The sequence below is a fragment of the Sitophilus oryzae genome, unplaced genomic scaffold (assembly GCF_002938485.1).
Source record: "Sitophilus oryzae breed Bouriz unplaced genomic scaffold, Soryzae_2.0 scaffold_1494_pilon_pilon, whole genome shotgun sequence".
Taxonomy (NCBI): Eukaryota; Metazoa; Arthropoda; class Insecta; order Coleoptera; family Curculionidae; genus Sitophilus; species Sitophilus oryzae.
Window position 1 is genome coordinate 5134233 of NW_022146163.1, and position 14193 is coordinate 5148425.

General features: G+C 32.2%; 1 protein-coding gene across 1 annotated transcript in view; it reads right to left on the minus strand.

The window, feature by feature from the left end:
* LOC115877560 (probable multidrug resistance-associated protein lethal(2)03659) overlaps positions 1 to 12773 on the minus strand; it is a 36335-nt gene extending 23562 nt beyond the window's left edge. The window contains exon 1 of the mRNA XM_030893802.1: positions 12555 to 12773. Within this exon, the coding sequence (XP_030749662.1) occupies positions 12555 to 12631 (77 nt within the window). The 5' untranslated portion in view covers positions 12632 to 12773. The remainder of the gene's footprint in view (positions 1 to 12554) is intronic.
* Positions 12774 to 14193: the final 1420 nt, after the last annotated feature.

The window sequence follows — 14193 nt, forward strand, 5'->3', positions numbered from 1 at the left end:
AATATCTCAATATATGTGTATAACAACAAAAAAAATATTAATAATATTTTAGACGTGACAACATAGGCTGGAGGCGAAAGACTCAGACGGCCGAGGTCAGCTGCACAACATCTTTCAAACGTGACTATTTTTAAATTCCCAAACTTATAGAAGGGCAAAGTAAATAAACTGTAGAACTTAGAAGTAAACAGAAAATTGTAAAGATAGACCGTAGATAAAAACGCTGGGACGTTGTAAAACCAATAACCACCCTTGATAACATGTAACTATCGCCGGATGTTTGTAAAGGATCTGGGAACTTTAGGAAAGCACGTATCTAGACGTAAACTAGGATTAGATACGTAAAATGACATCATAGTACTGCCATCTAACAACGGAGGTCGAACCAATTTGGTTTTGAAGGGCGGTGTCAAGCTGACCAATCAAGCAAAGAACAGTACCTTTAGGGATGATCCTATTGGCGAAGTACCGAATGCACCACCCTTCAACACTGTAATGTTGGAACCTCGGGGCTGTTTTAGGCAGAAAAGTTAGTTCGGTTTAAGTTTCTAAAAGAGACGGTTCTCCCTCGGGTTCGCGAAATTCGGTAAGGTTCACGATGTGACCCCCTGTAGGTTTTAAGTCTGGTGTCTGCTAATAGTATTTTTTTTATCGTCAAATGTTTTTAATTTCTGTTTTTAATTTTCTTCTCTAAAATTATTTTAATGTGTTGTAGTAAGTTTTAGTAATGAAGGTTCCATTGATTATGTAATTATCAGATTTTTTCAACAAAGCAGACACCAGACAATTTTCTTGTATCTTTCCATCTATTTTCCATTTTTAGTAATAAGTAATTTCGATCATATATATATTTTTTTTATTTGTTCTTTATTTTCTTTTTAATATTAAATTTAAATGTTTTCTAAAAAACTCGGCCGTTTTATTTCGATAGTAAAAATAAGAGTGTTTTAAAAGTATATAAATAAGATCCTTATGAACAGGCAGAATATCTCCAGAGCAGTCCCGAAAAGTCTCGAGAAATGAGCTACATATTTACAGACAGAGGTCGGGCCGCAATTAAGGTAAGTTTTAATAGATTTGAGAGACTAACAGCACTAAGACAAAGCATTAAACATACGCTCCAAAGAGTCGGTGTACTTTTTATCCAAGTTTGCCTTCCGTTCAACTTAATTGTTTTTTTTTAATTATAAAATAGTCACGCTACCCATAGACAAGTGATTAATCCGAAAAGATTTGTCACATAAAATTTGGTGGCAGCTCAGGGGATACAAAAAAATAATTAATTTGTAGGACCTAGATTATTCCCTTTTGATTATATTTTTTGATTTAAAATTTGGTTATAGCTAAAGGAATCTTGGAAAACTAATTTGTAGTACGTAATTCTTGTTTTTGGTTTTATTTTTGTTTTAACTTGAGAAGAAAAGGCTAAATTTATTTTTCTCGATTTCTTTAACTTATTTTTGTGACTTTAACAGTATTAGTTGAATATTAATAGTTATCCTATTAAGGTGATAATTGTAATAAGTTGAATGGATATTTTTATAATCCATTTGAAATTTATTTTCTGGTATGTTTTTTAATGGATCTTAGTGATAAAAATGTTATAATTCTATTATTTTTGATGTTTTGTCTTGGTTTATTGTATTTTGTTTTAGATATAGCGGCGGCACAAGATATTTTGAGTTTTTTTTTAACAAAAATTTAAATTATGGATTTAAAGTAATTTCGTTCATGATATTTGATTTTATTACAGACTTAGGAAATGCATTCTATATTTTTATATATTTTTTTTTGTTTCAACGATAAGAGTAATTACGTAGAAAATTTAAATAATTTTGGTTTTGTTGATTTTAATTTTTTTTCCCCTTAAAGAATAATTGCAAGAATAGTTTTTGTTTAAAGTAGAATTTGCGTTAAATCAGAATATTTAATTCTTGAGAATAGTATTTTGTTTTAAGAAAAAATCATGAAGATTAAATAGATATGTTTTTTATCTTTATTTTTTTAAGTTAGGGAAACTTGAATGTTATTAGTAAATAGATTGCGGGAAAGTAATTAACGGGAATTAAAGCGTAAATATCATGGCAAGGAAATCGCACCGCCAGTCTCTAGAAGCAAAATCTGTTAGCTATCCCTTCTCATAGCAATCAACGAAGTACATAGTTTTATAGTAACTAAAACTGCATGGATTTTTTTTTTTTTTGTAATTAGCATGAAAGATTAAACTGAACTCTTTCGACATGCTAAAAAGTATTCCCATGTCGTCATATAGAATTAAAGTATTGTCGTAAGCCCTTATTGTTTTATTCAGAAGTAAAGTGAATACGTATGTTTTTCCTATAGCTAATTTATAGGTAATATTTTTAATTTGGATATATATTTTTTATATGCTATTACACGTTTCGGAAAAAGGCCGACAAGTTTTATTACGGTTGTAAGAACGGAGACAGTTCTAGTAATAGGTATAACTTGGCTAGACAAGGTTTTAAAAGCATTTTTTTGTGTTGCATTTTTTTATGTTTATAATAGGGTTTGGGACAATCTTAATTCTCCCGTATACTTAATTTATTATTCATCTTTTGTATTTATTTCATTTATTTTTGCAACTTACCTACAAGTAAGATTTGTTTTCCAATTAAGAAAAAATTAAATAAGGAATCCAACGGCTATATCAGTATGATTGTATATTTATACCCTAAGGTTTTTTTCATCAAGAGTAGATACCTGAGCGACGGAGGTATTACCGGTCAGTTTTATGACACTGGTCGTAGGTTATTGGAGAAACGAGAAACTACGAGGGTGTTTTAAAAAAAGTCGTCGAAAATAAGAGAATGGATTTTCGACAATGATTTAGATAGGGTACTGGGTTATGCATGTAAGGTTGTGGAAAAAGGCGATGTAATTCACTAGCAGCAAATTGGTCTATCGGGTTCGGATCAACGGATCCTAAAACTATATACAGGACGTTGAATCTGGTCTAGGGACTTACTAAAGGTGGCCCTAGACATGTCTGAAAAGCACGGGTAAACAAAGAAGTTATTGCACGAAAGGAAGAGATTTTAGTGCAAGGAAGATAGAGGATAGAGTGTGTGACATATCAGATGTACGCCTAATTTATTTACGGATTTGTCATTCACGACAATGAGTGCTGAACCTGCGTTCACTGATAAGGAGGTCAGTGATGGCGTAAGAAACTATCGACCAGAGCGTGCTGAGAATTCGGAGGAGGAACCCTTGAATTGCTGTCTGGGATAAAAGACAGTGGCAGTAGCAGGTGGGGAAAGGAGAATCGTCCACAGCTAGTAGCACTGGATCCACTCTGGTCGGCGATTTTACGCAAGTTAGGGGGAAGCAAGGTATCTTTATACATAACGGCTCTACACAGAGAGGCGGAAACGCTCATGGACGCCGTAGGACGGAAAATTCGAACCCTCAATTCGAAGATTGCAATAGACAGAACATGTATGCGAATAACCCTTGGAATAAAAAACAATAGACTAGAAAGTACTCGTGAGTTTAACGCCCAAGGTTTAGCGCAGACCGGAGGATCAAGGCTTGGTTGCATGCAACCCTGACTGGTTAAATTCATGAAGAAATCAATAATATTGTAATTACCTGGTTATGATTGTAGTGTATCTGTATACACCCGGGTCCCTGCACACACTATAGTCTTAACCACTGAACCACTTTGCCGTCAACATTTCTACAGTTAACGGCTACAATAGAAAACCTATCACAATCCATCAAAAATCACAATGGATAACCGTTATTTGCATACTGAATGGACAGCCACACAACAGACAATATTAAAATCCACATTTTTCATACTTCGGTACCTGTAAAGAATTAGGCTCGAGCGTTATGACCATTTCTCCTTCAAGGTCGGATAGGAAATCCTCAGGAGGAGTACACTCAAGTTCAGATGGGGTACACTCAAGCTCATCTGTGGTACATTCAAAGGTTGAATGTGGGCATCTGGATATGGCGGAGCAGGAGATGGTAAAGAAATTTCTCCAGGAATATGAGGACATATTCGCCCAAGAGGGTAGACCGCTAAAAGCTAAGGCAGAGTGAAGCATTGCATAGACACAGGAGATGGTAAAGAAATTTCTCCAGGAATATGAGGACATATTCGCCCAAGAGGGTAGACCGCTAAAAGCTAAGGCAGAGTGATTGCATAGACACAGGAGTTGGACTCCAGGGAAAAAGGAAAACTCCAGGGTTATGTAGAGATATATAGGTATATATCTGCCCAGGATATAAACCGCTAAAAGCCAACAGGCATGTGAGACATCGGAGAAGTTTAGAAACCTTACATGTGGGAAAAATCATACACCAGATACTTTTGAAGATCGAACATCTTATAAGAAGAAAAATATACTGATAGAGAAAGGGTTAGTATAATTTAACAGAGGAATTCTAAAAGGATAAAACAAAAGAAAGGTTCAGAGTAATAATTTGCATAATTTGTTTTAAAGGTACACTGAAAGAACACAATGATTTTACAATCTGATAATTTTTACGTTTTTATATGTTGGTATTTGATCATTTTTTTGTATACAATTTTTTATTTCAGGAAGAGTAATAGTTTTTATGTCTTAATTGAGTGGTGATTTATTGTTTAGAGAGATGAAAGAAAATAGGGTTAAAGGTTATTTTCGGGTATTTTATTTTGAAGACTAATTTTTTTTATGAGGTATTAAAAATTTTTATCTTAAATATAGGCTTTGAAGGTTTATAGATTTTTTGTATTAACTTAAAGAGTTTCATTGTTTATTCTATTTTACCTAAATTTACTTACTTATTACATTTCCTTTTCATTAAATTTTAGTAAATTTATTTTGAGATTTAAATAATGGTTTTTCAGATAATATCCTATGTTTTACAATTTTTTTATTGATATATAATTGCCAAAAACTTTTTTCATTTAAATGCTATTTACCTTTTATGGCTAGTATACAGGGTGTTTTGTTAGATGGACCGTTACCTGGGTCTAGAAAAAATGTTTTGTAAGTTATAACAGTAACCTAATGGATAATTTGTTTTTCTTTCAGCGTTTCAGATAATTACTTTGCCTATGAGCATTTTTCCTGCAATATTTTTTTTATTTAATTTAATAAGTCTTTATCTATTTATCAATATTTCTTGTTTTATAACTCTTTATCTAAATTTTACTGAATTTAATTAATAAGTCACAGATATAATTTTTTTAAAAGAGCTTTAACTTATGAGGTTTTCATAATAATTTTTTTTATTACTAACGTAACACTTCGATTTGATTTGGAATTTATTTTATTAATTGAATTCTTTTGATAAAAACTTTGTTTTATTTTTTTATTATTTTTTTTATTATAATAGACAGAGTGTTATTATTCTATACTACGCATTAGAGACAGGAATAAAAGTGATGTTTTAAGTTTTAGGATTTCAGAATTTTAATTAAGGGCAAGTTGTTAAATATGGAAAATTAGCTAACCCTGGAGCTCGATGATGATAATATATCAGAAGTAAAACAGTTAACGATAGATCTAAGATGTATGTACAGGTGTACAGAGGTTTAGAAAGGAGAATACCGGGGACGATAAAAACGTAGAGCAAGCAGAAGATGTATTAGGGTATAAAAATAAGTCGATACCTATGGCCATAGATTTCATGTATTATGCTATTGGTAGTTTCTTCAGCTATAGTTCGGAGCGTTTTAAAGTTTTTTATGTTACAGTAAATTTTAAGTTTATGGATTCCTTATTCTGCCAGCGGTCTACATCACGACCATAGACTTAGTTTATAAGATTTATACCATTAAGGGACGAAGAAGAGGGATATCTTGCGGGAATTCTATAAGATCGCAACAGATGGGTAGAGGATATCCTGAATACTACAGTGTGATGTTCTCTGAAAGGTTAACCATGTCAGGAGTGTTTGTCATGCGGTATCTTGAAAACCAAAGTAATGTTCAGCTAGAAGATCAATTTGAATTACGGTTACCAGAAGGTCAGGCCTGTTCAAAAACCTATATAACCAATACTTATTGATTTAGTCCATCAACTAATTTAGTCAATCAATTCGTTTAGTCTCCTAAAAGCTATAAATCAGTTAGACTTGGCTAATAGAATAGGCATCCAACTAGAAGTAGGCGTGGTGTCCAATGCCACCTATTAATCGGATAGTTGAACTAAAACTACATACGTATACCCGAATTTAGTAATTCGAACAGACAACAGAAAGACACGTTATAAGGAAGAAGTCAGTAATCATTCGTAGTTTAAAGTATTGGACAGTTGGTATAGTAACATTTTTAACCAAGTTTAACAATTTGAATGGGATCAGTTAAAAGCATGTGAAGATAGAGAAGACACAGATATCATTCTTTTAGTTAAAATATGTATAACCTAAACTGTTAGAGAGTGGAAACATCTGGCTATCCTGCAACTAAATCCTGCAGCTCAAAAAAGTATCAGAACAGTCAGAAATAATCGACAACGTAATACGGATGTGGGGCAACATAGAAGCGACCCATATAACTTCTCTGATTGAAAGCCTCACTGTCCAGAATGGACTTGATGCATAGTAAGAGATTACAAACGAGGCACGGAGGACCGAGCAGAGGCGGTTTAACCTCTATAGGCATGCGTTCGTTCGTGTGACCTATGCCACTTTCCACTCAAGACATGTGTACCTACTTTTCATAATTCAGTTTGCCAATAAACGTCATCAGATGACATCAGTGAGAGAAGGGTAACAAGATGGATTCCTTCATGCAGAACCCACATCCAGATTTATTATAACGCCGAAGCGGAATTTTGGTTAATCTCCGAGTAGCAGCGCAGTTCCAGCGAATTCTTATGGTTAATCTGAATGAGATATCCACATAGTATTCATGGAAACATCCACATTATTCCGGTTCCATCTACAGAAGAAATTAAGCATCGATCAAGAACTGTGAGAACGGGAGTGGAGTGTTTCATCGATCGAGTAGTATGATCGGGTTGCGCGAAAGCAAATTGTTCGCCGCAGATATATTTTTAGTATTAAGTGTAATTTTTAATAGTTAGTATTAGATTAGCTTAATGTAAGCAGGAATCATATCGTGAACCTATTGTTTCATTTGTGTTGACCATATTATCTTATTTAATTTTATTTGCGTCATATTTCTTATATTGTTTCTTTTCAGATTTAGTTTATTTTTTTTATTTTTATTTTTATTTTTTGGAAACAATAGCTTCCCTCTTAAGGGGAGGGCAAATTGTAACAGATTATTTCCTTCATATTATTATTTATATTATTAACAGATTATTTTCTATGTCCTTTGCGTTCAAGTCGATGTTTTCGGTTATTAGTTTCGGGAGAGGGTCTTTTAGCAGGATGTAATAAAACAAACATCTTTCAAACGTGACTATTTTTAAATTCCCAAACTTATAGAAGGGCAAAGTAAATAAACTGTAGAACTTAGAAGTAAACAGAAAATTGTAAAGATAGACCGTAGATAAAAACGCTGGGACGTTGTAAAACCAATAACCACCCTTGATAACATGTAACTATCGCCGGATGTTTGTAAAGGATCTGGGAACTTTAGGAAAGCACGTATCTAGACGTAAACTAGGATTAGATACGTAAAATGGTCATAGTACTGCCATCTAACAACGGGAGGTCGAACCAATTTGGTTTGAAGGGCGGTGTCAAGCTGACCAATCAAGCAAAGAACAGTACCTTTAGGGATGATCCTATTGGCGAAGTACCGAATGCACCACCCTTCAACACTGTAATGTTGGAACCTCGGGGCTGTTTTAGGCAGAAAAGTTAGTTCGGTTTAAGTTTCTAAAAGAGACGGTTCTCCCTCGGGTTCGCGAAATTCGGTAAGGTTCACGATGTGACCCCTGTAGGTTTTAAGTCTGGTGTCTGCTAATAGTATTTTTTTATCGTCAAATGTTTTTTAATTTCTGTTTTTAATTTTCTTCTCTAAAATTATTTTAATGTGTTGTAGTAAGTTTTTAGTAATGAAGGTTCCATTGATTATGTAATTATCAGATTTTTCAACAAAGCAGACACCAGACAATTTTTCTTGTATCTTTCCATCTATTTTCCATTTTTAGTAATAAGTAATTTCGATCATATATATATTTTTTTTTATTTGTTCTTTATTTTTCTTTTTAATATTAAATTTAAATGTTTCTCTAAAAACTCGGCCGTTTTTATTTCGATAGTAAAAAATAAGAGTGTTTTAAAAGTATATAAATAAGATCCTTATGAACGGGCAGAATATCTCCAGAGCAGTCCCGAAAAAGTCTCGAGAAATGAGCTACATATTTACAGACAGAGGTCGGGCCGCAATTAAGGTAAGTTTTAATAGATTTGAGAGACTAACAGCACTAAGACAAAGCATTAAACATACGCTCCAAAGAGTCGGTGTACTTTTTATCCAAGTTTGCCTTCCGTTCAACTTAATTGTTTTTTTTATAATTATAAAATAGTCACGCTACCCATAGACAAGTGATTAATCCGAAAAGATTTGTCACACGGGGATTGTTTTATTACGTCAAATTGCATTCGTTTTTCAATTTAAATGTATTATTATAAGCTTAAAAAAAAATATGTTATCGTTTTTGATACCTTTTTGAAGCTGGGGCCCTCGAGGGGGCCCTTAATTCTTTGGTCGGGGCTCCGTCAGCGTCGGGTCCTCAAAACGGCACTGCCGATGAATAACATATTTATATCTACAGTATGTCCGCGGATGGTCTTTATAAAAACGTTTGCTTGTTCTAAAATGGTAATTCCTGTTTATACTTATCCAAATTTCCATACCGTTTTAGAGAAAAATAAAAAAAACATGAAAATGTAGTTGAATTTTTGAACTAGTAAAAATAAAACGCCTTTCTATGGTAATATAATTTCGTGATAATTTTTTGATAGATTATTATTGACAGAATTTTAATTAAAGTTATATTTTTTGCTGTTTTAAAATGTTAAAGAAGCACAACATTTATTTAGTTCAATGCTACGGAAAGGGTGATAATAGTTATCGGAAAATGTGATATTTTAACATCAAAAAATATGACGTTAATCAAAATGAATTCTAACGATCTATCAAAAAATGAAATCGAAATTATATTACCATAGCGTTTTAATTTTTAGGACTTTTAGTTTTCTTTAGGATTTTTTTGGGGAAAAATTACATTAAAAAAATACATTTTTATGTTTTTTTATTTTTTCTAAAACGGTATGGATATTTAGAAAATTATAAACGCCATTTTACAACAAGGAAAAATTCTTATGAACGCATTTTTTTCAAAAAGTCAATAATTAAAAAGTTTTTCCTCTTGTAAAGAGAATCCGGGAACATACTGACTGTAATATAGAGGGTGTCCCAGAAATAAGTAGGTACAAGTATTTTATGGTAGTATAGTTCAACCCCAGAAACACGCCTATGAGGTTTTTTTCGCGAAAAAACAATTGAAAACTTCGGGAATTTTTTAGATTTTAGTTAAAAAACATAATTTCTTGTTAATATGACAACATAGGTATTAGATTAAATTTACAAGAGCAATTTTTTTTTGTATATTTTCAAAGTAACACTCCGAACAACCCAAACTCCGTTATTTTGGACTTATTTGAAAAACGATAAAGAAAAAATATGGTTCTTTTATCTACCACTCCTTAAAATACTTGTACTTATTTCTGTGACACCTTGTATATATATCGATTTTTATTACATTTAGTACAGTATATAAATACTTGAAATTTGTCAACCATTATTCATACGTCATTCAATCTTTACAAAATGTGCAGACCGAGGGCGACATTTTGCTTTGCCGCCCCGGGCCCCCGACAGGCTTAGTCCGCCACTGAAATTGTGGCAATAAAGTCAACATCTAGACGTCATTTACATGTCAACAATTAACACTAATAGAGGATTATAATTATTCTATAATAGAAAGAATAGAAAAGGATAGAACGTTTCCAGACAAAGAAATCTATTTCCAAAAAAATATTTTTCTCGACCATTTAAAATCATTTTTACTCAATATAAAAATAAATTACAACTTTCTTAAGCCCAACTTGCAGTAAAAGCCATTAAAAAACAAACGAGTACGGGCCAAGAAAATGACGTCTAGGGCTTGACCAAAATTAGGCTCGATTGTCATTCCCCAGTCGACTTTGACGCCGTTTTTCTTCGATCGTATGGTATTATATTATTAATTAAGTGCAAAAATATTCACAGCTCGTAAATTTCCATAAAAGAAATATATTTTCATTTTGCTGTTTTTCAAATAAGTTCAAAACAGCCGAGCTATTTTACTTAAATTTTAACTACTGTGTTAATATTTTTTAATCCTCTAGATTTAATCTACTATCTACAGGGTTCGAACTTTATTACGGAAACTTCGGCAGCATATTCTGCAGATAAAAATAAGTAAAAAAGTTCGTATAAATGTATGTTCTAAAATGCTTAGTTTCGGAGATACAGGGTGTAGAAGTTTTATTAATATTTCGATTTTTTCCAAATAATCTCTGAAATAACGTTAATATTTGGATGAAAATTGGTGACTGGGAGTTTTTTGACATGAGAGATTTGATTTTGATGTCAATATGACTACTAAAATGGTTAAACAAAGTAGAGGGCGTCACCTATATATTTTTAACTGGTTTGAAAAGTAATAAATACCCTTTCGTCCGTACCTGTATAAAACTAATAGAGGATTATAATGAGTAAAAAAAATACACATTTACGACGTTTTTTACGTAAAAAAGGTCTCTTGGTAAAAATAACTAGGAGTGAGATATTTTGGGTTCTCGAGATATTTGGAATCAAACTTATCAATACCTGTCATCATTGACATAAATTAAACATATTGCCTAAACAGTTCTTAGACTGAATTCATAAATTTGAAATGTTTTTGTGGCAAAAGTTCAACATAAACTGTTTTATCATCATATTTTCGAAGAAAAATTTATGATTAATTTAAAAAAATAAAAAGTTCCCAAATTTATTATTTCAGTCAAATAGCTATCTACTCAACATATATGTTTATTTTTGTCAATAATGACAAGTATTGACTATTTCCATTCTAAATATCTTGAGATAGGTTGCTCTAAAAAAATCACGGAAATGTATATTTTATTTTTCCACTCGGTAGTTTTATACAGGTACGGACGAAAAGTTATTACTCTTCAAAACAGTTAAACCACATGTAGTTGTCGCCCTGACAAATAGGTATATAATACAATAAATCATATTGACATCAAAATTAAATTTCTCCTGTCAAAAAGCTCCCAGACACCAATTTTCATCCCTTTGAATAAGAAGACTAAGGAAGGAGCATAATGCTATCCATGTATTCATGCATGGTGGGCGGAAAAAGCTCTCTAGGGTGGGGATCCTTGACAGTTCTGTTTGACGATTCATTTGACACATTTGAATTTGATTTGAAATTTTGTGGATTTGTCAATCTTTACGGAGATTATTTTATGTTATTCATTATTTATTCTACTACTGATAGTTGTATAAAGGTAGTAAATCTAGATGGAAATTGTGGCAGAACTTAAATTAACAGTGACACTATCGCGATTTATCGAAAAAGACTCTAAAATAGTTGGTTGTGGAGCGTGCGGTAGATCTCGGCAAAAATTGAGTGAAATAATGGAACAACTTTTAAGTGACTATATAATATACATACGTGTAGTAAACCGATCATTTATGAAATTCACTTAAATTAACTAAATTATATATTTTTCTTGCATTTTAGTTTTTATTTATTACTTGTCAAAGATGAGATGTCAAAGAATTTAGATACGTTAATTTGACTTACCTGCTTCAGTAGCGTATCGGATGTTTGTGCTAATAAATACTTATTATAACTTATCTATTTTTATTAGAATTATATATTTTTATAACAATTTTAATAACTACAACATTTATTCACACCGTAAAATAAAACAACAAACTATTGAGTCTACCCCACGTCTACCCTACATCATAGTTTTACATTTTTTAAATAAAATTAGAACGACACTGATAAACCGGAATTTAAGTCGGCCATATTTGAGGCCCATCGCGGTGTACCTAAGATTTTTGATATGCTCCTTCCTTAGTCTTCTTATTCAAAGTTTCATCCAAATATTGACGTTACTTCAGAAATTATTTGGAAAAAATCGAAATAAAATGAAACTTCTACACTCTGTAGCTCCAAAACTAAGCATTTTAGGACCTACATTGATACGAACTGTTTTACTTCATTTTATGTGCAGAATACGCTGCCGAAGTTTCCGGAATACAATTCGGACCACCCTGTATATTGCCAATTTATCAAGATATTATGTTTTTTAACAGAAAATTAAAAAATTTCAATTTATTTCATAAAAAAACCTCACAGACGTGTGTTTCACGGGTCAAAATATACCACCCCTAAAAATATTTTATACTTATTTAAGGCTCACCCTGTATAGTTGATCTAATAAAAAGTTTTTTCAATTTCAATATATGCGGTTTCGATGTACAGGGTGTTTTCAAAGTAACCTCCACGTAAAACGAGGCATTCCTGTACTTTTTCTCAACTTACATAAATGTTAAAAGCGAAAATATATTCGCCTTTTCTTTAGGGTTTTGTTTTCGGATTTCCTTCCCCGAAAAATCCATCTTCCTACGCTATTTTTCCATTCACTATATCACTAAATTTCACCCCGTATACGTTTACGAAATTTTCTTAAGTAAGGCTAATATTTCACAACTGACTACCACGCGATCACCACCACAAACAAAAAGCTTCAAAAATTCTGAACCTGGGATATTTATTCGACATTAAAAATTTTGCGTCAAAGAATAATGTCTGCAATTTACACAGAGATTACGGGAATTACAATACAGTAAAATTAGACGAAAAAAATCCTTTCGCATTGTCAGTTAAGACTATGCCAATGCAGTCTTTGTATTGTTTGTTCAATTAATAACTGTTTTTAAAATAATGTTACAGTGTTTAGAAATAATTTGTTTTAAAATTGTTTTGTTTCTAAAGTACCATACGATCTAAAAAGAAACAGCGTCAAAGATGGTTGGGGAATGACAATCGATAATAATTTTGGCGAGGTCAAGCCCTGGATGTTATTTACTTGATGGCGCTTACTGCCAGTTGGTATTAAAAAGGTTGTAATTTATTTTTATATTGAATAAAAATTATTTTTAAATGGTGTAGTTTAAAATTCGAGAAAAAAAAAATTTACAAATAGATTTGTGGGTCTGGAAACGTTATTCTTTTTTAATCTTTCTTTAATTAGTGTTAATTTTTGACAAGTTTTGTGTAAGGTCAATTTTTAGTTAATGACGTCTAGAGATTGACCTCGTCAAAATAAACATGGATTGTGATTTCCCAGCCGTCTTTGACGCCGTATTTATTTTCGATCATGCGGTAAATTCATTAAGCTAAAAGCCAAAATATCACAGTATTTTTATTTCCATACAAAAGAAATTGAAAGAGCGCAAGATTAATACCTGCAATTTATTCATTATTAATTTATGTTGGTCAAAAACATTGATATAGGCCGAAGGCGACCGAAGATTTCGCATATGCCCCGCCTTAATACAATACAACTACGACTTAGGTCGCGTCGATAGCAAACGATGAGTTAGACAGAGACAGAAGACTTTCGTGTGTCGTGCATCGACTTTAACAGATGATATAGAAATCGCCGAACAAAGGCGTTTGCAGTATACTCCAACGGTCAAAATTATTTTGTTTTCTACGCAGCGGCACAGTCAGCGTACGCCAGCGGTAGTAAATATTTTAATATACAAGACCAAAAATATTAAATTAATATTGATTATTACAACACACTTCCGTGTATTAACAGTATTTTTATGTAAAACATATCTATACCTACGTGGCGGATTCATCTCTCCAAAAAAATCCTCTATTAGTATTTCGCAAGAAAATCTACAAAATATAATAGTTATTTTTTGTAAACACTGCTGCTTTAATCCAACGGAGACTAATTGTCAGTAGTTAGGGTTACTGATAAACAAATTTGCTTAACGAACAAAAAAATGCTTAACGTTTCAGAAAGTTTGTCTCTTTCCGTCGTCGAACGCAAAAAAATACAAAGAATAAAGAAAAAACTATTTAATATAAGGAGGTTAGTAATGTATAGCAATCGCTTCTTAGGTTTTAAAGAACATAACATAAATAAACATAACATAGGTACGTA